The 26796-nt window shown below is 44.3% G+C and overlaps 1 protein-coding gene across 3 annotated transcripts in view; it reads right to left on the bottom strand.

Annotated features, from left to right (window-relative positions):
- Positions 1-25924, bottom strand: part of sin3aa (SIN3 transcription regulator family member Aa) — a 34188-nt gene extending 8264 nt beyond the window's left edge. For 2 of the 3 annotated variants that reach the window (XM_083663093.1, XM_083663094.1), the window contains exons 1-18: positions 23821-23949; positions 21901-22117; positions 20788-20970; positions 19100-19206; positions 18320-18614; positions 16874-17122; positions 15483-15635; positions 14176-14331; positions 13261-13344; positions 9841-9959; positions 7659-7869; positions 7076-7192; positions 5857-6095; positions 4984-5167; positions 4381-4588; positions 3735-4106; positions 2836-3032; positions 2075-2248 (exon numbers count right to left, since the gene is read on the bottom strand). In XM_083663093.1, the coding sequence (XP_083519219.1) occupies positions 2075-2248; positions 2836-3032; positions 3735-4106; positions 4381-4588; positions 4984-5167; positions 5857-6095; positions 7076-7192; positions 7659-7869; positions 9841-9959; positions 13261-13344; positions 14176-14331; positions 15483-15635; positions 16874-17122; positions 18320-18614; positions 19100-19206; positions 20788-20970; positions 21901-22086 (3234 nt within the window). In that variant the 5' untranslated portion in view covers positions 22087-22117; positions 23821-23949. Of the gene's footprint in view, positions 1-2074; positions 2249-2835; positions 3033-3734; positions 4107-4380; positions 4589-4983; positions 5168-5856; positions 6096-7075; positions 7193-7658; positions 7870-9840; positions 9960-13260; positions 13345-14175; positions 14332-15482; positions 15636-16873; positions 17123-18319; positions 18615-19099; positions 19207-20787; positions 20971-21900; positions 22118-23820; positions 23950-25885 lie in introns of those variants that run through there. The other variant, XM_083663092.1, reaches the window with a different exon arrangement.
- Positions 25925-26796: the final 872 nt, after the last annotated feature.

The following is a 26796-nucleotide window of genomic DNA, read 5'->3' as shown; positions in this document are numbered from 1 at the left end:
ATCAAATTTCATGACCATTGCCATTACTATTCCAAGAGATTTCAGACAAAGCTGCTCTTCAATGCAACTCTACATGTTGTCGGCTCCAAACGGGAGAAAGGGGCAAGTGAAAAATGTGAACTCTGGTACCCTGATCATCATGTACGATGGTACCCTGAACATCATGTACGATAACGTCGGTACCCTGAACTAGGGATGGGCATTTTAAGCAATTTAAATAGTCGAGTACTCTCCTTCTATTATGAACGAGTGCTCGAGTACTCGCACGAGGGGCGCGGGCTGTGTGATTACTATGGTAATGACTGAGCAGGGGTAATCTGCTGTGTATCGGGCTGTTCACACATAACGTTTGCATTTTTGCATGGAAAAAGCGCTACCTGGAGCATTTTTGTCAGGAGAGGGACTGACTGTGATATTAGGTGACGCTAAGCTAGCATCTAAAGCCTACCTTTAGACAGTATCTCCGATGGTTGGATTAGCGCTTTGGAGCAGACAAGTTGTGAAACAAGCGAAGGCATTTGATTTCCAATACATGTCCATTGTTGCAGAATAGTGATCACCATGATGCGATTGTCTCCCAAAAAGTGATTCTTTCTCCACATTTCTTGTGACTAACGTTATGGGAAACGACAGTGTAGTCAGTAAACTAGTGCAACGTTTTGAATGAGTTTTATCGGGCGTGCGCTATGAAGGAGCGTGCTTCTCATTCGGGAGAACATCTCCAGCCACCATTTTCGGGAAGAGCTGGAAAACTTCCGGTTAAAACTTTCAAAATAATGTTACTTAAACAAAAGTAAATAGCTTATTGATGCACGTTGGAGGAGAAAAGGTATTTCAATGGATGAAGCAGCAAACCTTGTATCAAAATACTCGTGATGTTATATGGCGTGTAACTGTGGCTGTAACGCATTACTCAAAATAAATAAGGTTACAATAAGCGTTTTATTTTGAAAGCAACAAAGCGGATGACGTACTTGGTACATTCTGGCTGACTTGACGCCTGATAGAGTTTAGTCACAAGAAACCCAGGCGTGTTCGTTGAATGGGAGGGAAACACAGCGAGACCGGCCGTGCAGTTGCTGCTGGTTGCTGCCAGATCCACATGACGATGCGTGCGTAGATCTTCTACCATTTTTAAAGGGGTGCGGAGTGGGGCGAGTACCCGAACAGCAGAAACGTTACTCGAATACTGACGTTATGAACGAGATGCTCGAGTACCCGAGTACTCGCGCCCATCCCTACCCTGAACAGCATGTATGATGGTACCCTGAACATCATGTACGATGGTACCCTGAACATCATGTACGATGGTACCCTGAACATCATGTACGATAACGTGGGTAAAACACGTTCACCGTCCCACCCGCCTGTGATGCTTGACATCAAAGGCAAACAAAGGGATGAAGACAAAGGAAAAGATCAAAGTGTGAGTGTGGCTTTTCTCTGGACAGATCTCTGCTCACTGCTACTGAGGAGAGTCTGCATTTCACTGAGAATTCCTGGGCACAGAGAATTGCCAATGTCAATACTGGATGCCAGATTTTCATTTGGCCAAATAGGGAAAGTCTACAGGGTCTCAATTAGTGGGGATCATGTGACACTATTTTCTTTTCCGTTACAGCTCAACTTCGTGCTTTAGGCCAATAAAGCAAAGTAAAGCAAAGCAATGGCCACATCCACATCCACATCCATATCCTCCGCAGTCATACGGGGAGGGCGGGGCGAGGCTCTGACGGACGAGTCTGTAAACGCCTTAAGTTGTCCCAGTCAGGGGTAACAACAGGGCCGCAAACCTGCGGTCCACCACCAGGGTGGCACAGACAGGTGTTTTATTTACATAAAAAAAACTTGCCTAGTTAAGATTCAATTTCTTATCCACCCCCCACCGCTGAATAGGTGTTCCAGGTCTGCCCTTGGCTAAATTCAACCACTACTAACGCTGTAGCCTTGTGTAAAATGTGTCATTTGTACCATTATTCATTCTCTGAAGTTTTCCAGGCGTTCACAATACAATACTCAAATTCCATGGCTTTTCCAGGTTTCCCGGTGACCGTTCGACCCCTGTATATTTTACCTTGAAGCAGTTCTCGTCGGACATGAGCTGCTCAGCTTTGCGCTGGTAGGCGGCCTCCGCGGCGCTCCTGGACGGCTGGGTGGAGGTGGCGCCCCCGGTGGCGGTGTTAGTGCTCTCCGCCAGGTACAGGTCTGTCACCTGGACGCAGATCTCATCGCTCACCATGTGCTGCAGCTGGGTGGACAGACAGACGGATGGTGTTTATGGTGTTATAATTCATTCAAACAACATCAATCATTTTTTATTTTTGTTCCTTCAACAACCCAATATATATAATTAAAACAAGTTAAAGAGCCACATGAAATCTAACTTTATGTCATGGTACCCTAATATGTAAAAGTAGTATTGATAATACTGAAGGGAACTGTTTGATGGCAATGTGGGAATTCTATACAAGGGTCAGAGCGATATAGCAATTTGTTACTCGTTTAATATCAACTATTGGATATCGGTCAGCCGGTGTCGTCTACAACGAATATGAAGGTTATTCTGTGACCGTAGCTATATACAGTATATGGTTTACTTTTCAAATGCATTTTCATTGCATATGGATCTGCAGTTAAACAGTCAATTCACCTGAACAGACCTAATACTATATATATAAATATAATAAATATATAAATACCCCAAAAACCTTCCAAAAGACTCAAGTTGTCACACAGCACACGATGACCTCGTCCCGAGACCATAGCAAGACAACTCAAGAAGGAATCTTTCACGTGAGATCAAGATCAGGACAGAGGGAAGAAACGGAAGGTTACCTGCCGGACGATGCTCTGGATGAGCTTGTCCATGGTGAAGGCGGTGTAGGCGTGGATGGTGAACATTTCCCTCAGGGCATCCTCGTACTGGCAAGCCTCCATGTTCCCATCTAGCAGATTCCGCACCATCTCCAAGAAGGCCGAGTAATAATCTTCTACCTCGATGTCCACTGCAGACGAGAAAGGTTCTTGTTGATCTTTGGATCAAATGGAACAGTGGATTCATGGATGAGAGAAACAGTTGGCTGTTCGCTGTTTCCACACGGAGAGCTCCCATTTCCTCCTCTGGCTAAACCCTCCGTTGTGACGCGTTTTATGTCGCAACGGAACTGCAGAGGTTCTGCTCAAGATGCAGAATCTGCTCTGAGGGCCGCTGTTATCATTATATTTTTATTTTTTAAGTAATGCGCACATTCATGCATGGAGAATGCATGGACAGCCTTAACGAGCCTTAACAACTTGGAGCTGGGGGGGGGGGGGCGAGTTTCTGCAGGGATTCATGTAAAAATATGAATGATGGTGGCAGCTAAAATGGAAGTAATTATAAGATGTGTTTTGAGACATTGGTGTTGTGCTGGGAGAGATCCCACATTGCCAAATCTATAGATAGGTACTGGGTAGATAGATAGATAGATAGATAGATAGATAGATAGATAGATAGATAGATAGATAGATAGATGATTCTTGTAATTTACAAAGATTTGCTTCCTTTTCTCCATTTCATATCATGTTTGTTGGTTTGGTTTGATTTGATTTTCTGCTGGTGAGGCGTCTGGTAACCTGGGGCCGGCATTAGTCATTTATTTGGATTTGATAGTTAAATGATCAAAACACCAACTGATTAGACTACTTGATAATGAAGGTTAGGATTAGTTGCAGCCCTAACTGGCGTTACTCACTGGGCTCCTTGAGTCTCAGCTGGACGGCGGGGTTGTCGCTCTTGTCCCTCTTGAGTCCCAGGACGTCGCGCTCCCAGTCGCGCTCCCGGACCTCCTCCTGGATCTGCCGCTCCGCCTGCCCGTAGAGCCGCAGCAGGCGCGCGCACAGCGTCTGGTGCAGCCGCAGGAAGATGTACCAGTTGTTGTTGACGTAGAAGAGGTTGTAGGCGTCCTCGGAGCCGCGCGGCTTCTGACCCCCGAACAGCAGCTTGGACTTGGAGGGGCTTCCGCCGCCGGGGACGCCGTTGTGCTTTTTGGAGGCCCCTTCCTCGAGATCCATCTCCTCTTCCTCATCCTCCTCCTCCTCCTCCTCCTCGAAGTCCGAGAGCTCACCTGATGGGGCAGATTAGGCGGTAGATTAGCTAGATTCCTTGATTATTAAATGTGATTTTGCTGACATGAACCATATTGTGATATACATTGGTATCGAGAATGATCCTTATTATTTGTTCCGTTCTCTCTTTTCTCCCCTCTCTCTCTAATATAAGATTGTTCAATCCTGTTTATTGATAGAGCTTAGCTAGACCTAGCTAGACACATTCTATGTAAAGCCCTCTGAGACATGCTTGTGAATTAGGGCTACACAGATCAACTCGAGGCGACTCACCGCGCTGGGCGAACAGCATGTCGGGGACGAAGTGGTAGATGATCTGCTTGATCTTGTACTTGTCCTCCTTCTGGATGCCGCTCTGCCGCTTGACGTGGTGGATGATGAGCGCCGCCGCGTCCTCCAGGATCTGGCTGTCCTCGTAGGTCAGCGAGAGGTGGGGCCCCGCGGGGGGCGGGGCGTTCTCTTCCGACGCCTGCTCCTGGCGCTGCACAGCAACGACAACAACAACACAGGTCAACTCTTCAAGAATAGCGTGTGTGCATTATACACGACTATAATGTGAGACACAAATAGATTTAGGAAAATGAGAAAATACAAAGTTGAAGCATTTTTAGTGTGCACTCACTTTCCCGCTTTTGTGCGACGCCTGCCTTGACCTGGGGCTTTATTCCCAACTATTCTAACTATTTGTTTACAGTTTCCTAAATCATTTCTTAACACTTGAATGCATACAATAGCAAAACACTTCAGGTATTGTATAGTGTAGCATTGTAAATTATTGTTTGATTTAGTCACGGCGCAGAAACATTCGAATTCAACAAAAGAAACATCACATCAAAACCAGGCAACCCCACTGAGAAGAACAGAAGGAGAACCTACTTCGTCGTAGATGCTCTCGATTTCATTCAGCAGGGTCTTAGATCGTAGCACTTTGGTGTCGTTCTGTTTGAAGTTGACGCCTTGATGGTCGAGAGACTTGAGGTAATACTTCTCGTTCTGCTCCCTCCAGATCTTGTTGAAGCCTCGCTGGGCTTCCCGCCACTCGTCCTCCTTGATCTTTAACCTGACGAGAAGAGAAGTGGTGGTTTTGATTGAAATTAAACTAAAGCACAACAGACACATCTCTCATGTGGGTTGAGTGATGGTGCAGCCAGGTTGGAAGACCACATTGCACTAATATGTGAGAGGGGTATATTATATAGCAATGGGACCCACTTTCTTTTTAAAGTTTTGGTTTGGGTGAAATGTCCTCTGGTCTCTCGTGATTCCAAATATAGCTGAACCGCTTGGTTTGACCAAGCACAACTATTTTTGTATTTTTACTAAATGTAGACGAAGAAAAGGATGGCGGGACGAATTCCTCTGGTGTGTATGCCTAAACCTAAAGTGAGCGTGCCTTTGGACTCTATAGCTGCATCTAGACTTGTTTTTGTCAACTGCAGGGGGCACTGTTCCTGAAATGGAATGGCTCCTGTGACGTCAGCCGCAGCAGAACATCCAGCAACAAGTGATGTCACAAGAGGAGGACACCCATTTAGAATGCCACGCCTTTCTCCATATTTCTGCCCTGGGAGTCTGAATTTTTTTAATTTTTGGTGGTATTTTTGCACTAATCATGAGCCCAAAATGTAAATTCATAAAATGTTTTAACCTGCACCACGCTCCTTAAAAAGGAATTGAGTTGATGACCAACAATTGGGTATAACAGATCCATTAAAACAGTATTGGACTTGGTTTTGGCAGCACACCTACCTCTTCAACACAATGGGGACAGAAATGACAGGATTCTTCTTCAGGCCGTCGATGATGTCGAGTGCCTTGTCTCCGTATATCCTCTGGATGGCTTTGCGGTGCACCACCTCCGAGGAGCCGCCCAGCGTGTTGTCCAAGCGGAACTTGGCCTGCTCCTCGGCCGGCATGCGCGACATCTTCCGCTGCACGCCCTCCAGGGCGCGGACGGTAGCCAGGTTGGTCTCCAGCACCACATCCAGCTGCGGGGCATTAAAACACAGACGATTTCTTAAGTTATTACCCTTTTTCAGTCTGGAATGCATTCTACTGTTCAACAACTCCTTTGCTTTTCTACAATTCGCTGCTTAGTATAACCTTGATCTTCTTCTGTGGTATAACCTTGATCTTCTTCTGTGGTATAACCTTGATCTTCTTCTGTGGTATAACCTTGATCTTCTTCTGTGGTATAACCATGATCTTCTTCTGTGGTATAACCTTGATCTTCTTCTGTGGTATAACCTTGATCTTCTTCTGTGGTATAACCTTGATTTTCTTCTGTGGTATAACCATGATCTTCTTCTGTGGTATAACCTTGATCTTCTTCTGTGGTATAACCATGATCTTCTTCTGTAGTATAACCGTGATCTTCTTCTGTGGTATAACCTTGATCTTCTTCTGTGGTATAACCTTGATCTTCTTCTGTAGTATAACCTTGATCTTCTTCTGTGGTATAACCTTGATCTTCTTCTGTGGTATAACCATGATCTTCTTCTGTGGTATACCCTTGATCTTCTTCTGTGGTATAACCTTGATCTTCTTCTGTGGTATAACCATGATCTTCTTCTGTGGTATAACCTTGATCTTATTCTGTAGTATAACCATGATCTTCTTCTGTGGTATAACCATGATCTTCTTCTGTGGTATAACCATGATCTTCTTCTGTGGTATAACCATGATCTTCTTCTGTGGTATAACCATGATCTTCTTCTGTGGTATAACCTTGATCTTCTTCTGTGGTATAACCTTGATCTTCTTCTGTGGGCCACTGAGCTATCTCCCTGGAGCAATTCGATGTCAGGAGCTCAGGGTCACTTTAACAATAGGTGTTGAAGGAGGCAAGTGCAGCAGCCTGAGGCATCAACCTCGTGATGACATCATCAACGCTAAGTTGTGAGTCTTGAATGTGGCCGCTCACAAGAACAAACAAAAACCAAACTAACAAAAAAGGCTGTCCGCTCACCTCAAAGCGTTCGTCCTCACATCTGTAGATGTGCTCTTCATACTGAGTCTTCTTGGAGCTGACAAAGGTGGAGTCTTCAGACCAGGAGGGGAAGGAGACCCAGGTGTCATTCAAGACCTGGAGAACACGCATCAAATCAGACCTTTTCCTTCATGAAAAGTGCATTGTGTTGTGTTGTGTGTTTTTTCTAATGCGTGTTTCACAAATCCTATGGCGGAACTTGTTTGTATGTACATCAAACACACATATATGCTCATGTTTTTGTTTCTGTTGGGGAGCTATTTCAGACGAATGTTACGATATTTTATGGGGCTGGGGAACTGTCGTGTCCGTGCTGGCCAGCCTGCAGGATACAGTCCATAGGGGTTGAACATGCAGAGAACGCAACATTTACACTATATACACTATATACACCGCACGGGGCGGGTATCCCGCTAGTTATAATAAAGATGTGTTTAGCAGTTATTATTCCTTCAAATGCAGCCAAGCTTTAAAAACAACAACAACAACACTTTAAACTGGCTTGAAAAATGTTTTTGTCCTTGTTCTATACGGTCCATGCCTGCAGCATTGGCCCTCTCACCTCTCTGCAGAGCGGAGTTCTGCCGGTACACTTGGGTTGCTGGTAGCTCTTGGGCAGCGCTCTGTAGCTGGAGCCCAGCCTCTTACAAGACGCATAATCAATCTCCATGGCGATGCCCTCGGTGGCCCGTTCCTTCGGGTATGTCTCGATGTGGGGCATCTCTCGGTACCCCAGGAAGTTTTTGAACCAGTTGAACAGCTCGGGGAATTTCCTGTAGCAGGCGGAAATTAAGTAGAACAAAATCTCTATGATATATATATATATAATATTATATAGTATAGTAATATAGTATATATATATATAATAGTATACCGTATATATATATACCACCAGTCAAAAGTTTGGACACAGCTGATTGAATCATGTTTTCTATTATCTTGTACCCTTTGATCTAAAAGGCTTATGCTTAAACGAAAAGAATCATTTTAGACAAATATCAATAGTGAAATCGGTGCCATGTATGATTTCCATCAAGGCAAAGGGCGGATACGTTAAAGAATCAACAGATAATTTTGATTTGTTTAACTTTTTTTGCTCATTGCATAATTCCATTTGGGTTATTTTGCATTTTTATTGTCTTTATTGGGTACTATTATTCTAAAATGTGAAAAATACTAAAAAAAAAGAAAAGAAATCGTGTTTTCCCAACTGTGTATGTATACTATGAGAAAGTCAGCAGTAGAGCTGTCACGATTCCTCGAGTACCTCGAATAACTCGAATAATTAAATTGATCGAGGCCAAAATGATTCGCCTCGACACGCATCTGAGTAATAGAAGAGAGTGGGTAAAATAGAAATTCCGACGGAACCTTAAGGCAACACGTGAGAGCGCATTACGTCAGTCCGTCACTCTACCTGAAACGTCAACAAACGGGACCACCCACCCGAAAATGTGGCTACACTTTCCCAAGATAGACACAGACAACACTGGTTGCAACATTTGTGATGTGAATTGCAAAGCTGGCCAGGGAAACACCTCAAACTTGAGGAAGCATGGTCAAACACAAGATATATTTACAGTAGCTAAATGCTGAAGACTGTAACGTATTACTAGATAGGCTGAGGGTGAATGAAGCAGGCAGCGCACCGCAGCTAATGTTGTTAGCAGCACCTCCTCAGCTGTAACGTTGAGAGAGGCATCGACTACAACATCAGATAACGTTATTTAATTAGCTAGCGTTAGCTGGATAAGTTGTTTCACTGCAGTTGTAGTTGTTAGATAACGGGGCTTTTCACTGTCTTCACAACGACTGCAAAACAGAGATCGCTAACGTTAACGTTGCTGCAGTAATTGTCAAGGGTTCAACATAACGTATTTCCTCAGCCTGTATAGTAGCTATCAACATGAAATAAAAAGCATTTGACAGCTTAAACCTGTGGCTTTTTATTTGGAAGGGTTACATTTGCCGTAATCTTTATTAACATGTCTTAAAATGCATTAGAATCTTTTTATTTTTAGGGGTTAAAGATTTTTAAGATTTTTTTTAATGAACATTAGAGCAAATATAATACGAAAAGCCAAAGGGTTAAGCTCTCAAATGCTTTTTATTTTATGTTTCTATGTACTACAGAGCCTGAGATATGAAGGCTTTAGTGAATACCGACCGCTCTCTCTGAGAAGTTTGGACCGTTTTCTGTGAGAAATACAAAGCTCAACCTAACATTAACGTTAGCGGCTAATTTAACAGCGTTTTGTGTGTGTGTGTGTGTGTGTGTGTGTGTGTGTGTGATCACACTAGCCTGTTGGTGTGTGAGAGAGAAAGAGAGAGTGAGTGTGTGTGAGAGAGAAAGAGTGTGTGTGTCATGCAGCTGTAAGGTAAATGAAGGATGTAAACTAGCTAGTAAGCCATTCATTCATATTATTTAACGGTTGCTGTACACTGGAAGAACTCAAACGTCAGGTTGAAAAGATGAATGGTGCCACTGCCAGTTCTATGCAATTTAAAAATCAAAATGTTGTTTTTTCTAAGAAAGAAACTAATGTAGTTGTTTATTTGAAGAGATTTATCTTATTTTTTGGTGTATATTTACAATAAGCCTTTGAAAACACAAAAAAGGGTTCTTATCCGATTACTCGATTAATCGATGGATTATTCGGTAGAATACTCGATTACTAAAAGAATCGATAGTTGCAGCTCTAGTCAGCAGTGTCGTGTGCCGTGGAAGACGACTGAACACTCACCCCAAAAAGGGCAGCACCAGCTGTACCAGCTCAGCCCTGGAGATCACCTCCTGGTTAAAGATGATCAGACACCGCAGGAAGTTGTCATAAGCCTCTGCACTCCGCAACGCCTTCCGCACCTATGTTGGGAAATAGATTGAAAACAGTTAGCATTATGCACCAATCTGAAGGTACCAATTAAGGCTCTTACATGCCCCAGTAATTATATTTAGTCAAGTAGTATTGCTTTCAAACGCATTTCAAAGGGACTCATATTTCATAAAACAATGCCTTATTGTAATGGGCACTTTGAAAGTATACCCTACAAATCAGCGGTCTTATGTAAATGTGCTGATTCAGTCAAGGGATGTTTTTGAATGTCCTTTGGGGCGGTGTTTTAAATCTCTTCTGCATAATTTGGTCATTTGTTTCTCTGCATTCTGTGTTCATACTGTACTGTTCCATTTTATCACAGTGTTTTTGCAAAGGGGAAACCCGCACGCATCTAAAAATAGTTTGTGCAGGTGTGCCAGAGAAAAGCTGTATACTCAACAAAGAAAAATACTACAAAAAAGTGCTACTCACAGTCCAACAACTTTTTTTAAATTGAGAACATCAAAACTGGACCCTCGTCAGAGATGAGTCGAAGGGGCCGAACACACCGTACGCCTGAAGCAACGCAGCATGGAGGCAGTTTCATTTCAGCGTCTTTGTTAAAGCCCCAATCAGTAACTTTTTCACCTTAATGTAACAGTTTTTAGTCATTGAAGATGGTAGTGACTTGTAACAGGGAGAATGTTGCCTCTATTGGTCCCACACCGCCCTCCAAAGGCCTCTCCTGGGACTAAGCATTTTTGTGCCGGCATCCCGGAGGCAGCATGTGCGGCATACCGCGCATGCGCTGTACAGCGGAAGCACTGTGTTCAGTAAAACAAGGAAGTAACTCGGTGCGGATTTGCTACAAAAATGACCTTTCACGTTAACTATGGATTATTATTTCATCACGTGGGGACTACCCGATGTCACGACATGTACATAGAGCTTTCTGGCGCTGTGTTTTTGGCTCATTTCCACCACATTTTACTGCCCTGTACAGCTCGTCACCACTCGGCTCTAATCGTATCAGCCCTATTGACGTTTTGCTTCCACCGCGGATCATGTGCCCCCACCCACCCCCGCCCACAGCTGGTCGTCTAAAAATAGCGACCGCATATCTGTCCTTCGGCTATAACATAACGTTACAATTAAATCCATCCACAGAACTTTTAAACTGTTTATGAAATACTGGTGCCTCTAAATGACCTACAGTGTACATGGGCAAATGTGACAATCGGCCAAGAGAATGATATCACAGGCATGTGCTGTGCTGTGCGGGGACGGGAGAGGCGCAACAGAGTGAAGCCTCTACCCCGCAGCCTCTCACCAGGCAAGACCGGGGCTTCCAAACACCCGCTGCGGCCTAGCGGAGCGCTGCAGCCTCCTCTCAGCTACAGAGCTCCCTGAGCGAGCAGCGGACTTTTTTCTCAGACAATTGAACACCCGCCACGATTTTATTTCACCGGAGGTGAAGGCAGCGACACAAAATACTGATGGAAATATACATAACAGAAGATAAGGTAAGACCACTAAACTGGTATGCAGCCGCCAGCATTGCATTGACAGTCAGTAGACAGAGTAAACACGATTCTCTCTGACCAATCAGTAGCCATCAGAGTTTTACGTCACCATTTGGGACCTACTCGCCAGCCCGAAGTACCCCGACGAGGCAGGGACCAAAAGTAGCACGACTCGGCCTAAAATCAAACCGAGCTGGGCCGGTTTTTGACGGTGGGATGAGACCAAAAGTCGAGTTGAGCGGAGCGGGACCGCGCTACTAGCTGCTGTGGAATTGGGCCATAAGTTGACTTTGAACGCTGATATCGATACCGATACTATTGCACCCAGAGGGCGCAGTTTCTCCAATAGCAAAACTTAGGAAAAGCTGCTGAATGGGGCTTTTAACAGACGAGACCGATCACACCACACCCGCACGCCACGCTGAAGCCACGCGTCAAGTTGTGAGCGGGGGAATGGCAAGGCTCCTGCTGGAAGCTTCCGTGAAGCGCCGCTTCTGAGATGCTCGTGGTGTGAACCAAGCGTTAACGACGGTCCAGCTGAACCGAAAAAGAATTGAACAAAAAAGGTGCGGTAGGTTTTGAACGACTGTGTTTTTATCATTTCGTAGAGAAACTAAATGAACACGCCTGTCAAAAAGTGGGGTCAATGTTCAGGCATCATATTAACTCAATCAGGCAGACACAGACACTTACAGACTGAGTTTGAATTTTGGCTTGTTGCTCTTTACTATCATTTCTGTCCCTATTTCTACTGTACAAAAACAAGGAAAGCTGAACCAAAACCAAAAACTGAACCAAAGTGAATTGCCAATCTTAACACATTCACTGCCAGCCGTTTTTTTTTTTTACTGTAGGTAGCTTCTGCCAGAGGGTTTTTTTGAGGATTCTGGCTCATCTTTCAAGACCCGAGGATTCTTTTCTGCTAAGATTTTGTGAACACAAAATATCTCAAAAGAACTAATAGAATGTGTGCTTTCTCTGTCTAAAAGAGTTTGTAGAGTTAGTAGTTATGTAGGCATTAGCACTTGAATACAGCATGGTTTCAGCGTCTGAAAATTTAAGCTGAGATAAATAGCTTTTTGTGAAATTCGATAGAACAGTCACTTTAACCATTCATTTTTGGCATCAGTAAGACGTCAGACATCTAAACAATAGTTTTGAACAGTAATTTCCTCCATAACAGCAGGAAACCCCCCTCTCTTTCAAACTCCTCCCTCCGTGTGTGTTCTTCTTGGCTGCAGCGGGCGTGTCACAAGCGAGTTGCTGCTGCTGCTGCTCCTGTCTGCTGGCGGCCGCTCTTTGGGCAAGTCTGGATGGGCTCGCTCGTTTCTTGGGATTTCGGTTGAGAGCTTTGATGAAGCTTTTGCGATTCTGGTCTTATTTATGCTGCGTGTTTCAAAGTGTGTTGCACCCATAATCTATTATGCAAATTTGCAATCCCTCACCGCCAGCAACCAGCGTGAAAACGAAAGCGTTTTCGCCAATCCATTTTACAGTAGAGAATGGTTTCATCGCGCGTTCCCCTGCAGTTTTGGCTGGGCTTTTTCTAGTTTGGAGGGCACTGTCGCCACTTAGTGGGTCGGTGGAATGGGTTGTACACGTTCGGTGGCTCCAATATTTTTATAGGAGACATGGGGGGCGTTGATCCACGTCCCACCGTCAAATTTTTTTTTTTTTTTTTTAAGCCGAGATATCTCGTCATTGGCAGTCAACCGTTGGATTTTGTAAACCGAGATATCTCGTCAATGGCAGTGAACGTGTTAAAAGGGTGTGCCGAGATTAAAAAAAATAAAAATAAAAAAAGTGCAGCAGACTAAAAACTCACCTTATCAAAGAACAGAGATTCGGTTCCATGCTTGCCAGCTTCTGCCAGGGAGGAATCTTTCAAATTCAGTAACTTGGGCTTCTTCTGTAGCATTACCAAAACGTAACAGGGAAGACATCAGGTACAATCGTTTAAAAAACAAAACAGTGCAACAATACAGAGCCGCAGGGATGACGTATTTTTGTAGGCTGAATGCGGAAGTCCCGAACTTCCTGGTTCTTCACTGTTTCTGTCTATGGGATTTTTGAATGGGTTTTTGGCGCAATGCTTCAAATAATGTCTGTGGGCAACGCAAGTTTAATCAAACGCGAACCAGTGTTCAGCGGGATAATCTTCACACATGAGGACCACTTGCATGAGTTTTGTAGCGTAAATGCGAGCCCTAGAAGTAAAAAGCCTCGAGCTAAGCTAATCCAGAACTACACACTGTCGCATAGGCTGCCACGTCACGTCAGCACTCAACCTGGACTGTTGTTGATGTGTGCACTGATTACCCCGGGCTGAACGGGGCTGAACCAGGTGAGGGAAAGAGAATTTCCGTGTTCGTCCTTGAAGTGGTGACGTTATTGACGTATATATCCCCATCGACTCAACAGTGTAGTCTCATTTAGCCGTTTGCTAGCTAGCCACCCTTTTAACGGCACATAAAAGCTTCAAAACTCATAAAAGTGGTCTTCATGTGTGAAGATGATGTTACTAAACACTGGTTCGCGTTTGATTAAGCCAGCGTTGCCCAGAGAGATTATTAGAAGCATCGCGCCAAAAACCCATTCAAAACTCCCATAGGCGAAAACTGTGAAGAACCAGGGCTGTTAGCATCGATGATTTCCGGACTCGTTACTGCGGCTCTCTATGGCAGACCTGGCAACAGGAGCTGATGACCGGAGCAGCGTTAAGCACAGAAAGCCCGTGTACCTTGACGGGGGGTGTGGCCCCGGCGGCTGGGTGCCGGCGGATCTGGCAACCGTTCTGGTTGGGCCTCTGCTTGTTGTTGAGCTGCAGCTTCTTGGCCGTAGCACCGTGGTCGTTCCGTACCGACTCTGCCTTCTCTGCTGTAGTCTTACTTAATAGCTATAAAGAAGACACAATATGGATGTTAACGGGATCTATTTACTTATTTTGCAATTTGCTCATTTCCTGTTTTTGTCTCACTGTTTAACTCTGATTGCTAAAATGTTTACTGTTTTAAATTGATCTGTTTTTCTCTCACTCTGTATTCTACCTTAGTTTGTCTTTTCCTCTATTTATTGGACAGCACTTTCAGCTACATTTGATGTTTTTTATTACCAACACTGTAACTTATAGTGTTTGCAAACTGCTCCCACTGATAGAAATATGACTCATCCGTCACCAAACCTAAATCAACTATATAGGGCAATCACAATACAGTTACTCCATATGATAGCATATAGACAAAGTTATAATTCTAGGAATTGGGCTGAGAGCAAAACTGAGACATTGAACCAAAAATGAGTAATATTCTGGGGAAATAACTGCTGTTCCATCGACCCGAGGACAGAGGTAAGATGTACTCAGAATTAGGGGTGTCACAATATATCGTCCCACGAAATTTCGCGATAGTAAAACGTCACGATATGTATCGTTGAGATGAAATCTCATATCGCAAAAAAAAAAAAAAAAAAAAAAAAAAAAAAAAATTTTTTCAAAAATAGACTAAGAAACGTCTTTGTTTGTTGAAGTTCACTGTGTGGAAAGTAGTTCAGTTGAACAAGTCTCTGAAGAGACACGAGAAGTTATACAGGAGAGAAACCATTCAATTGAGTTTCTGGCAAAACTGTTTACTTGACAGGAAAAACTGAAGCATAAAAAATAGACTAAGAAAAGTCTTGTTGTTTGAGTTTGAAGAAAAACTGAAGATGCATAATGAGAATTTATACTGCTGAGAAACCTTTTAGTTCAAAGTAAATCTAAGTGACGGTGTAACTCATTCTATTTCAAGATAAGCCTTATCTCCAATCTCATGTTTTTTCTAGTTGTTATTGTAATAACAATTTCCCACAACAGCATGTTTTGTATTTGTGCATTTCAAATAAAATACTACTTTTCCAGTCATATATTGTCATTATTCAAGTTTAAAAAAATATTGTTAAAATCGTATCGTATTGTATCGTTATCGTGAACCCAGTATCGTGATACGTATCGTATCGTGAACTGAGTGTATCGTGACACCCCTACTCAGAATGCATGATGACTTTGCTCACCACCGAGCTGTTGGCGTCAGGGAGGAACTGGCCGAACTCTGACAGCAGGTCCTCCTGGTTCTTGAAGAGCCGGGCCACCTGGGCGTACACCTCCTGCTCCGTCAGTTGTGGGGTGTAGCTCCCTCCGGCCTCCTTAGCGTTACGCTGCTCCTTCTGCAGGACGGACACAAGACAACTAGCATGTCACTGCCTCAATCGTCCAGAGAGAAACACAGTCGCTTACACCAGTGCTTCCCAAATGGTGTGCCTAGGCACACTGGTCTGCCTTGGGATTTTCTGACAACCATACATTATTATTGCAAATATAGCCTACAACTATACAAAAAGTGGGTGTGTTGCTACTTTGATGTAGTCATTTTACTAAGTTTCAAATGAATTCCTGAATTATTTTGTTAATAAATATTTCACAAGCTGTTTGTCAAACATTTAGAGTGATAACGCATAGGGCTATTTTACACAGATATCCAGGTGTACCTTGGGTTTTGTCTTGCCCTTTGGGGTGCTTTGGGCACAACAAGTTTGAAAACCACTGGGTTACACTTACGCCCAAAGGTTTAGAATACAAGCGCAACATTTTATTGAATCAATCAACGAGTATTTTGGCTCAATACATTTTGTCAGGTTAAATGTTGAAAGTCCTCTAAAAAAACACATTTTGTCTCACAGAGTAAAATCAGGGAATTCGAAGAAACTCTGTCCTAAACTTTAATTCAACTTGTCATTATGTGTTTCTCTACTGAACAGTGATTTAATGGCCATCCAATTAACAATGAATCAATGTTACCACTTTCAGACAGACACTGTTCTGGTTCTGGCTCTGGTTCCGTTCTGGAGTCTCAGAACCTTGGTGCTTTCTGGTGAACCAGCCCACATTCACACCAGTTTAAGCGGAACCAAAGTGGGGGGACATTATTCGGTAGTCCTTCTTCAGTTTTTTAAGTTTATTAATTATTTAGTCTGGCGTTCGGGTGAACCCAGCCATGGCCATCTCTTCCGCAAGTTCGGCATACAACTTGCTCTTTCTTGTACTGCTTTTGAGTTTTTCTTGAAATTCGGTAGATGCCCAAATCGCCACTAAACATTTGGTTTCCTCAGGAGACCACTGCAAATTATTTTTCTCAATGTTGTCGCTGCCTTCATCTCCTTCCTGCTCGTTTTTACAGCCTAGAATAAGACATGCCCACTGATGATGTCACGGTTCCCAAGGAAAAACCAAGTATTTCTTGGTTCCGCTGAGAACCAACTTTTCAGGTTCCGAACCAATTATCTTTTCTGTCTGATGAACGCGCCGGCCGGTTCAAATTTGGGTTCGGGAACCGGAGCCGGCACGGAGCCCTGCCGGTGTGAAAGCCCTATGAGTGGCCTTTAATGTTTTGGCTGCGGCCGCTGACCTGGTACGTGTGGAGGATCTCCAGGAAGGATTTGTAGATGTCGGGCTGGCCTTGGAAGCGGTTCTTGATCTTGTTGACGTAGTTGATGGCGTGGTTGAACTCCACCGGCTGGTTGTTCTGCGTGGGCGGGCCGGCGGGGGTCCCGCTGAGCGGAGGGTGGAGCTGCAGGGGCGGCGAGCGCGGAGAGGGGTACGCTGGGATGGATGGATTGCTCTGGCTGCTCGGCGTCAAGGCTGGAGACTGCAGCGGCTGCAGAGGATGACAGAAAGGCCAGGAGATTTAAGATTGTGGGGTGTTTAATGAGCTGTGGCATGGGGGTGGGGGTGGGGGCCACAAATTATCTTGGGCAGTTTAGGATCGATTTTTATACGAATGAACAAGTCTCTGTGGAGACAACAAAATATTTTCCAAAGACAGAAAGACTCTAGGCTGTGATGAATCAGAATCATTTCAGTTGATAAATGCATAAACTGCACAATTTAGAGACTGGCAGAGGCACCTACAATGCTACGACACATTACTTAACGACATATTTCGGTCAAGTCAGGAAACCCAACTTTTGGCTCTAACAACCAAACTGGGAGGGCGATTGAAGAATTCAAAAGTAAAGGACCTACAGCAGTGTTACTCATTGTGCGTCTCACAAACGCTTGCTAAGCTTTAATTGGTGGCTCGTGGCACTTTCAACGTGGAATATTGCGTCATATTGCCCACCTGGCGACTTTATTTCTCAAAAGTGATCTGTTGACTTTTTCTGACCAAGCATGTTAATGTGTTGAATCCCAAAAACATTTGGGATTTCTCAGGCGTTCTTGAGATATCGCGTTAATGAGCATGAAACGAGCGGTTGTGAGGTCACAGTGACCTTGACCGTTTGACCACCAAAATCTAATCAGTTCATCCTTGAGTCCAAGTCGATGTTTGAGGCAAATTGGAAGAAATTCTATCAAGGCGTTCCTGAGATATCGCGTTAACGAGCTTGGAAATGGTGTTCGTGAGGTCACAGTGACCTTGAACTTTGACCGCCAAAATGTAATCAGTTCATCATTGAGTCCAAGTCGACGTTTGAGGCAAATTTGATGAAATTCTGTCAGGGTGTTCCTCAGATATTGTGTTAACGAACATCGGACGGACGTACGGACATGCCTCCGACCTGGCTATCGCCGGCAGAGGCATAAAAATTTTAAACAATAAAACTGATTTCATAGGGCCCTATATAAAATTAGTAGGCCGATATGCTTGGTTGGGGTTACTTTTGGTGTTTTGCGGTAAAAAGTGGCTCTCCTATTATTGACTTTGTCCTGCCAGTGCGGCTCACGGGAAAAATAGTGAGGATCACTGACCGACAAAGTAAACAATATGATCTATATATGAAAACCAACCTAAAAGTGGTGTGTAGAACAGGCAAAAAAAGTCACGTTTCAGTCTGTACTACTCGGTACTCACCTTGCTCATCTTGGCCGGGGTGGGCTGCGTCAGAAGGGGCGGGGCGCTGGTGGCTGCAGCGGGCGGAAGCTGGACCGGGTGTGCAGTGGGCAGTCCGGCGATGGGGATGTTGGAGACTGAAATGCCGTGCGGGGTGATGTGGTGGATCTGCCCGGGCGTGGTCACGTTCACCAGGTCGTTGGTCTGAACCTCGATCTTGTAGCCCGGAGGCAGGAAGGTGTTGAAGCCCATGATGAGGTCGGGGTGACCTTTGAAGAGCTGGGACACTCTGCTGATGACCCCGGGGGTGTCGATACTGGAGAGGCAAAAACCCACACGGTACATTTCAAACCCTCCACTGATGTAGATGAGGAATGGGAATTGGGGATGTCAGTTATTCTTGGTTAATTTTACTTTCGATAAGCTGACACGCGTTGCTGGTAACTAACCGGTTATATATATATATTTTTTTTTATTACCTCGTGGTCCAGTCAGTCATTGGATTCCTGTCCAAATGCATATTTCATTTTGGGTCCTCGATACTAAAAAGTTACATCCCCAAATTCTCAGATGACCTGTCTGTTAATCCTGCCAATCCCTACTGTAGATTACAGGAGTTAATTATATATGAGTGCTGCATCGTGCAAATTGGCGATACCACCGTATTGAAAATGAAATCCAAGATATAACTGTGAGGAAGAACTCTTAAAACGGCAGACTAATCAAACTAGAAAATGCGTAGAGCTTGAGTGTGTCGCCTAACGCCGGACAGTGTGTTTTATGTCAAATCGAAAAACAAACCTTTGAGACTTGAACTCCTTCATTATGTCCAGGAAGTCGTTGTAGACTTGAGGGTGGTTGCCAAACTGCAGTTTCACTTGGTCCAAGTAAGACAAAGCATCTTCAACCTTAGGAAGAGACAAAAAGGGAAATTCAGATTCATTGCTGTTGAATTTAGAGATATATATATATTTTCAAAAAAAGTTCTGTGCCCTAGTTCCTACACGTTATATTGCAAAAATGCACTACTTATCGATTGTAATCCCATGACGAAAGACATCACTGCCCATTTATACCTATTTATTTGAGGTATACCTTTTGAGGCCTGGAAAACACTATTTCCAAACCCCATGAATTCTCCAATATTCGAGTGCTCTCCTATTATGAATGAGTAACCGGGTACTCTGGGGGAGGGGGGGGGTCCGTGTGTCAACACATGTGGGAATAAATAAAGTTTGGCTATGTGTTAAGCAGTTCATTTTGCATGATGGTAATGACAGAGCAGGGCTAATCTGATGTGTAGGGCTGTTCACACATCATGGAACATTCGCTGCCTGGAGCACTTTTTGTGAGGAGAGATAATCGGACGGAGCATGAACAAGGCGACCTAACGATAGCTTAGCAGCTGTTAGCCTACCTCAGTAACTCCGGTGGTTGGCTGGTTGGCGCTTCTTTCGAGCAGACAATTGCCGTGTTCGGAATGGTTCACTCACTCACTATTCCCCATGTAGTGTTTATCATATAGTGAACTATATGGGGAACAATCAAATGAGTTTCGGACACTACAAAAAAAAAATCTGAAGATCATTGCGTCACAAGATGCGCCGGGTATTCATGTGGCGCAAGCAATCCGCGCCCTGTCTCACATAAACAAACCGGCTCATTCTGTAGTTACTACTAAGGTGTTAAATACAGAAAAGACAGCTAACTTTACGTTACTTACATTTATAAATAATTAGCGCTGGCAGCCCTTGCTTCTCCTGCTCCCGCCATCTTGCTTTAAAACGTTCCTTCTTCTCCTCCGGTAAAGACGACCACAGTGCATTGCGGTATACCGATGAAAATGTAGGGTACATTTGCTGTTCACTAGAAATCGCTGTGCATTGGGGGTATTTTATAGTGGACTCAAATGAACAGTGGAGAATTCGGACACTATAAAAAAAATGGCGAACACACTAAATAGTCCACTATTTCTGTCATCGGGACAGATTCCGAACAGGGCTAATTTCACTTTTTGGCAGAACACCAGACATTGTAATCAGTGGATTTACGTTACTGGACCAGTGACCATAAAGCAGTATGGATTATACCCGACATGTATTGGGAATATCTGAGCCATCGCTTGTTCCACAACACTTTTGTCCGCTTGAAACAAGCGCTAACCAGCCGGCCACCGGAGTTACTGAGGCTAACAGATGCTAAGCCAAAATCAGTTCACCTTATTCATGGTCCGTCCATTTATCTCTCCTCACAAAAAGTGCTCCAGGCAGCGCTTTCTCCATGCCAAATCGTTTCGTCGTTTTGGTCGAAATACTTCCAAACATTACTTATACGACACCATGCTTCCTGTATTGCCAGATCCACATGACGAAGCGTGCGTACCCGAACAGCTGAAACTTTACTCAAGTACTGATGTTATGAAGGAGTACTCCCGCCCATCCCTGCAGAGAACCTGAAAATTAAAAGTCAGAATACAGCAGCCAGCTAACCTTGAGCCTCTGGAACTGCTGGCCCTGCATTGTGGCTTGGGGAGCCGCCGTGTGGCCATGTCCTGACATCACAGGCGGGCCGTGGGACTGGAGCACCGCCGGGCTGTGGTGGTGGGACGCCCCGTGGATGGCCGGGCTAGAAGTGTGCCCATGTCCTCCGCTGTTCTGGGCCACCGTGGGCACCTGGGAAAGTACAAAGGTCTATGAAAATGATGGCAAATGGTGAATACAGAAAGAAGGAAATTTGAGAGGCTGCACTGAGACTAATCTCCTGTCAAGAAGAATCACTTAAATCAAGTACAAAATGTAGAGGAATTGATGTTGATGACAGTCAGATCAGAGGTTGCATTAGACTTTCTTGATGTCATTTTGACAGACACACGGGGTCGTAAAAGTTCGGTCATAATCTATTATTAGCGGTGTTAAATGACAGACAGCCTTCAGATTTTGCTGTCATTGTAAAAAATAAAAATAAAAAAATCAGTAAAAGACGGAAAATATTTGGTTAATGCGACCACTGAGTGAGACATAATAGAGGCCATTTACACCTGGCGTTAACATGTGTTTTCTGCCATCAGATTGCAATCAGATTGTGCTTGACCACTTGAAATGCCAGGTGTAAACGCCCCCAAGACACATTGAAGAAGGATTGCAATCTGATCGGCCAAACCACCTCTGGAGGTGGTCAGGGATGCATTGTGTACACATTGAACACAAGTGTAAATGCAATGTGTCCTCTCAATCTGGATACAGCAACTGCATGTGGATTAAGAGGACAACCATTTTGGGTGTTAATAAGTTATCTGGATAAGGAAAAGCGCATGTTAATGCCAGGTGTAAATGGAATCAGGCTAATGTGGTCAAGCACAATCTGATGGCAGAAAATGCATGTTCATGCCAGGTATAAATGGCCTCATACTGACAACTTCAGAGAGAGATTAAACAGAGTGTTGGCTTACTGTGGCTGCCAGGCACTACCAACCAAAGGAGGTTATTAAAACGACAGTTGATGAGTGACTCGAATAAATTAAACACTCACACTTGACCTAGTTTTAACTGCCAAACAGTCTAAGCTTAGAGCAGATCCACACTGGGGTCCGCAGCAGTGTGTACCTGGTATCCCTGGGGGACGGAGTACTGGACGCTGCCTGCTGTGGGCTGCATGTTGTCGGGCACGGCCTCATACACGGCGGGGGCCGGGGCCAGGACGCGGTGCTGGAAGGCCTCCGCGCTGCCAGGGAGGCGCCGCTGCTGCTGGGGCGCAAAAACCGTTTCCTGATCCTCCAGTCGTCGCTTCATTATGAACTCATACTCCTGAGAGCTGAGAGACCTGCGAACAAACAGCAGATGGACTATTTCACACACTGGAAGACTTTTCTCAAGTTATCAGAAGGAACCATTAAATCAGCTTCTTGATTGCCTTCAATAATTTGCAGAGGAACATATGGCAATCTCTGTTTTTTATTCAGCGCTGAATTTATGGATAGACGCAGTGCCAGCAAGCCACTTCTGTTGTTTGTAGGAGCAAGAAGAAATATGTTACATAGTTTTGACTGCACAATAAAGAAGCCAGGAAGTGTACAGCAGTCAACTAGTTTGGGGCATTTCTTTTACACTAAAGCCAGTGATGTAGTGGTGAATAAAAAGGTGGGTAAACTATGACTTGTCAGTGATCATCATAAGGCATCCAAATCACCAATATTTAAAAAAAAAAGTATACCCTCAGAATTTTTTTTTAAACATTAATTTAACTTGCAACAGTTTGATACTACTTAAATTAATTTAATATTGTGAATTTATGAACTCTGAATCGAAGCTTTATCTCAACATAAAAAGATGTGTTTACCCTCAACTACATCCCTTGAGAGATAGGAAAAGTCATTCCAGTAGATTTGGATTTATATTATGTGACAAAGATGGGATTCCCGGCTGCAAGACATAGTGCATGCATTTACTGAGATCGATATATCACTCTTTTGTGATGTTGTCGCCTGTGCAAATAGGTCAATGCTGGACCATTAAAACATGCACTGAATGTAAAACTTGTGTGCAGTCCCAGTAGCCAATGAAATCTACACACTGTAACGTCACCGATGCAACAAACAGGTGTTGGAGGAACGTGGGAGTCTGCCATTCACAACTTCCTCAAGCCAGCAACAACTACCGAGCCACTGAATGAATGATGTTAGTGAAGAAAGGCTACCCAACAGGAGACTATAAATGGCGTTTCTTTCAAAGGCCAAATATTTGGCAAAGTAAAGTGAAAGATCTGCTGTCAAAACTGAAGCGACTGTGCAACATTCATTAGCTCTTCCGACCTTTCAAGTACAGTAACGTTAGAGCTGCATTGAGTCGTCAACTAACGACAGTGAAGCCCGTTTTTCGAGAGCAAGGCTGCAATCCAGACCATACACCAACTCTCTTTGGAATAGTATCGTAATATCCAGTCGAATACATATTGAGTTTGACAGATGGTAAAAATCGTCAGCGTTCGCCCTTTCCCCATTCGCTTTACGGCCTAGCGACACAAGCACCGGCCTCGAGTTACAACACGACGCTTTCTCCACACACCCGCCATTTACTAAGCATGGCGCAGGGGGTGCAGCAAACACACTCCATTTCCCACAGGTAAGCACCACCGCTGACTTGCTAGCATGTCGGCTGACGATCTTGCCTGAAAATATGTAAAAACAAACGATTTCGGCTAAAGTTGCCGAGAAGTTGTTAGTTGGCAGAGGTTGTGGGCTGCCAGTTAGCTGGTAGCTAATGTAAACAACACGAGTCGCCCGACTCCGAGCACCATCTAGGCTAGCAGAGAACCACATGCAGCGTTAACCATTTAGCAATATGGGTTGCTGTTCCCGACACGGGCTTTGTTGATCAAAAATTGACTGTCGGCGTATTAGAACGATTGTTTCGTGTCTAGCTTCGAGTTGGTGACTTGCAAAGGACTGCCGATTACCCATATGGTTTACTCAAAACGTTTGCTAACGTTAGCAGGTTAGCCTGCTGAATGAATTCAACTGAACTCACCCCTCTCCTATACAGCGAGCTGAAGTTCACAGATTATTCTTTGATATCCCGTTATGTGTGTAGTTGGCGATCAAAGTGCTGTCCGGAAGAGATGCCAAAGCGAGAGGTATGCGAGAAGCAACTTGTGTATGGCTTTTGATTTAAAATAAACAATTCAAGCTCTGGACTGCAAAGTGAAAATCTCCTCCAGAGTCCAGAGAGGAAAACAATCTCCGTTCGGTTAGCTGAGAGGTGTGGCTTGTGTAAATTTCCCCGCCCTATGCGGGATATTATTGGTCAATCCGCCCAGAGGATCCGCAGGGGGGCGGGTCGAGTGATCAGGATTGTGAATTTGGAATGTCACTCAAGGATTTATCCTGGTTACGGACACGCCCATTTCGAATGGCATTTGACTTGAAGCGCGACAAGTTCAACCCGGGGTTTGCATCCCGCTTATGGAGAAGTGTTCAATACTGTGTGCATATCGACTTTTATTGTAGAAATATGCTTTTAAATGCCCCGTTTGTGTGTGTTGGGATAAAAAAAATATGCCTGGCCAGCGCGATGTACCCCCACCGCAACACAGAACGTAGTTAGTTAAGAAACACGGGGCTAAGGTTAATCACTGCATATCGCCTAAATACATCGATCTTTAAATGAACTGCAGCTTGCACACATTTGATGTTTTTGTTCCCTTTTAACCATTTCAACGGGATTTCAACCTGCAAACAAAATCGCATTTACTACTTCCTGGGTGTTTGGGAACACGTGACTCTGTAGGCGTGGTTACGTATTTTGTAATGTACTGTGCCCTCCTTTGCTCGTGTGTCCCTCCTCTTGTGTGCATTGCAGCCAATCAGCGCGTGTAATTCTTATTACAAAGCCCCAAAAGGTGGAACTTCCAAAATAAACCATCGCCCACGAGAGGCGGAGCTGAAACGCCAGCCCGGGATTCCTTCTCTCTTCTTCCACCCGAGCAGCGAATTTCGCTCACATTGAGCAGCGATCGTCGGCTGCAGCAGCAGCAGCGGCAGCACACATACGCACATTTGTATCTCGACTTGTCGCCCCCCACCCCCCCATATTGCGTGCATCTTTTTCAGCACACCTCGGATCCAGCTACGGCTAAACGTGAAGCTCGCCTTTCTGCAAAACCGATTAATAGGGCATGTCGAAAATAGTACTGCTGGCTCGGCTGCTTCACAAGTAACGCTAACCTTAGCTGATCATGCATTTTTACCAAGTTTCGTGCAAACGCATGCAAAGGAAACGTAGTGTGGGGCTGCAGAGAGCCACAACACCGACCGGAGCAGACCGCGGCTAGGCTAGGACGGACTAGCCCCTACTCGCGTCGTCGCTCGGCCAGTGTGGGTGTTTTGCTGGCCCCCGTACTCCAAACAAAGGGTTCAGGGCATTAAACGCATCATCTGGCTTTGCGTGGACACGATGAAGTGTACGGCCTAGGGCAGATAACGTTGCATCTTTACGGACGTTTTTAGGCGTCAAGAGCTTGATCCAGTTGCCCTTAATAAACAATGCCAAAGTCAAAGGAAACGGGAACTACAGCGTTTATAGACATATCGGCACGGCTTCGCCACACGCCATTCAAGACGCCCCGAAAAAACGCAGTCGCTAACCCCGTTTCCCTGCAGGAAAGGACGGCGTCACAAATCATAATGCTTTGTTTACTTCAATAAATATTCTGAGTAAAATGTCTAACCTGTCTCAGTCACCACAACAACTCCCTCCCCCCCCTCCCGAGCCATTTGCAAACAGCATTACATGCACATTGCAGGCAAATGTTTCGACTTCGAATAGCGAAACGCCTCAAAATATCGTTTTTTTACATGTCAAGGAGGTTGTTTATTAACCGAAAAATGATGTCCTGTCGATTCTTTTTGCGAGACACCACGTTATGTTTTGCCTGATTCTCTGCCCTTTTCCCGAACAAACCCCCTTCAATTAATTTACGGACACAAAAGGCGGGACTGAAAACAAAGGGCTTCCTAAATCGTAATGGACGTCATTTACTAAAAATAGTAGCGATACTATTTACAATTGTTTAGTTTAACCAGCTGTTACATACCCAAGAAAAAGACTCCTTACTCCGGATTCGTGTTTGTAACAAAATAGTTGGAGACGCCCCCCTCCGTTGGCATTGGCGCATACTACAATCGACGTCATTTTATTTTAAATATCACCCGCTAAACCAGAGGCAGCATCAGTGGATGAGCAGTCTCTCTCCACCAAATAACAGCATCTGCATCGAAAGGGGAACTATCCTCCAAGCCCAACTTTTACTAGTCTGATTTACAGTTTTGTTGTTTCACATTGCCGCTATCTGTCTCTCCACTCATATCACCATGACAGGTCCCCATGCAATTTATTGTAGGCTACTTGTCATTGTCAAAGTGATTTCGAATCCATTTAGCCTACACAATATTATCTATTTTGGGTCACACTTTCTTTGCATAGTTCAATGCTGATATTGAACTTCCTATTTTGAGCGATACCGGGATTCTCAAGTCCATGTCAACACAGTCAATGAGTATAAACACTGGACTAATCAAATTCACTTTTATTGCTTCTATTTTTTGCTTGCTGCTTGTCTGTGTATACATACTTTAAATTCCCATCAGCATAATTACGGCCTTAGAAGATTATAATATTGTTCAGTTATTCTTACAGGATTCTCACTTTCACTCTCTCTCACACACACACACACACACACACACACACACACACACACACACACACACATATCTATCTTATATATCTATATTATATATCAAATCGAGTATGTGGGCTTTGTTTCATTTGTTTGTTTCAAGTTCTGTGTTCGGCCACAGCTATGCCGTTTTAATTTACGTGTGATAGGGCTGAAACCTTCAGGGTGTGTAAAGGGCACCCATGCGGGTGACCTGACAGAGCCAGATTTTTTAATTAGCTAATGATGTGATGTCAAAAGTGATGTCATAAGGGCACGTGGGTCATAGG

Source organism: Poromitra crassiceps (assembly GCF_964638095.1).
Source record: "Poromitra crassiceps genome assembly, chromosome: 30".
Lineage (NCBI taxonomy): Eukaryota > Metazoa > Chordata > Actinopteri > Beryciformes > Melamphaidae > Poromitra > Poromitra crassiceps.
Note: the sequence above shows the minus strand (reverse complement) of the source record. Positions and strands in the feature narration are given on the sequence as shown.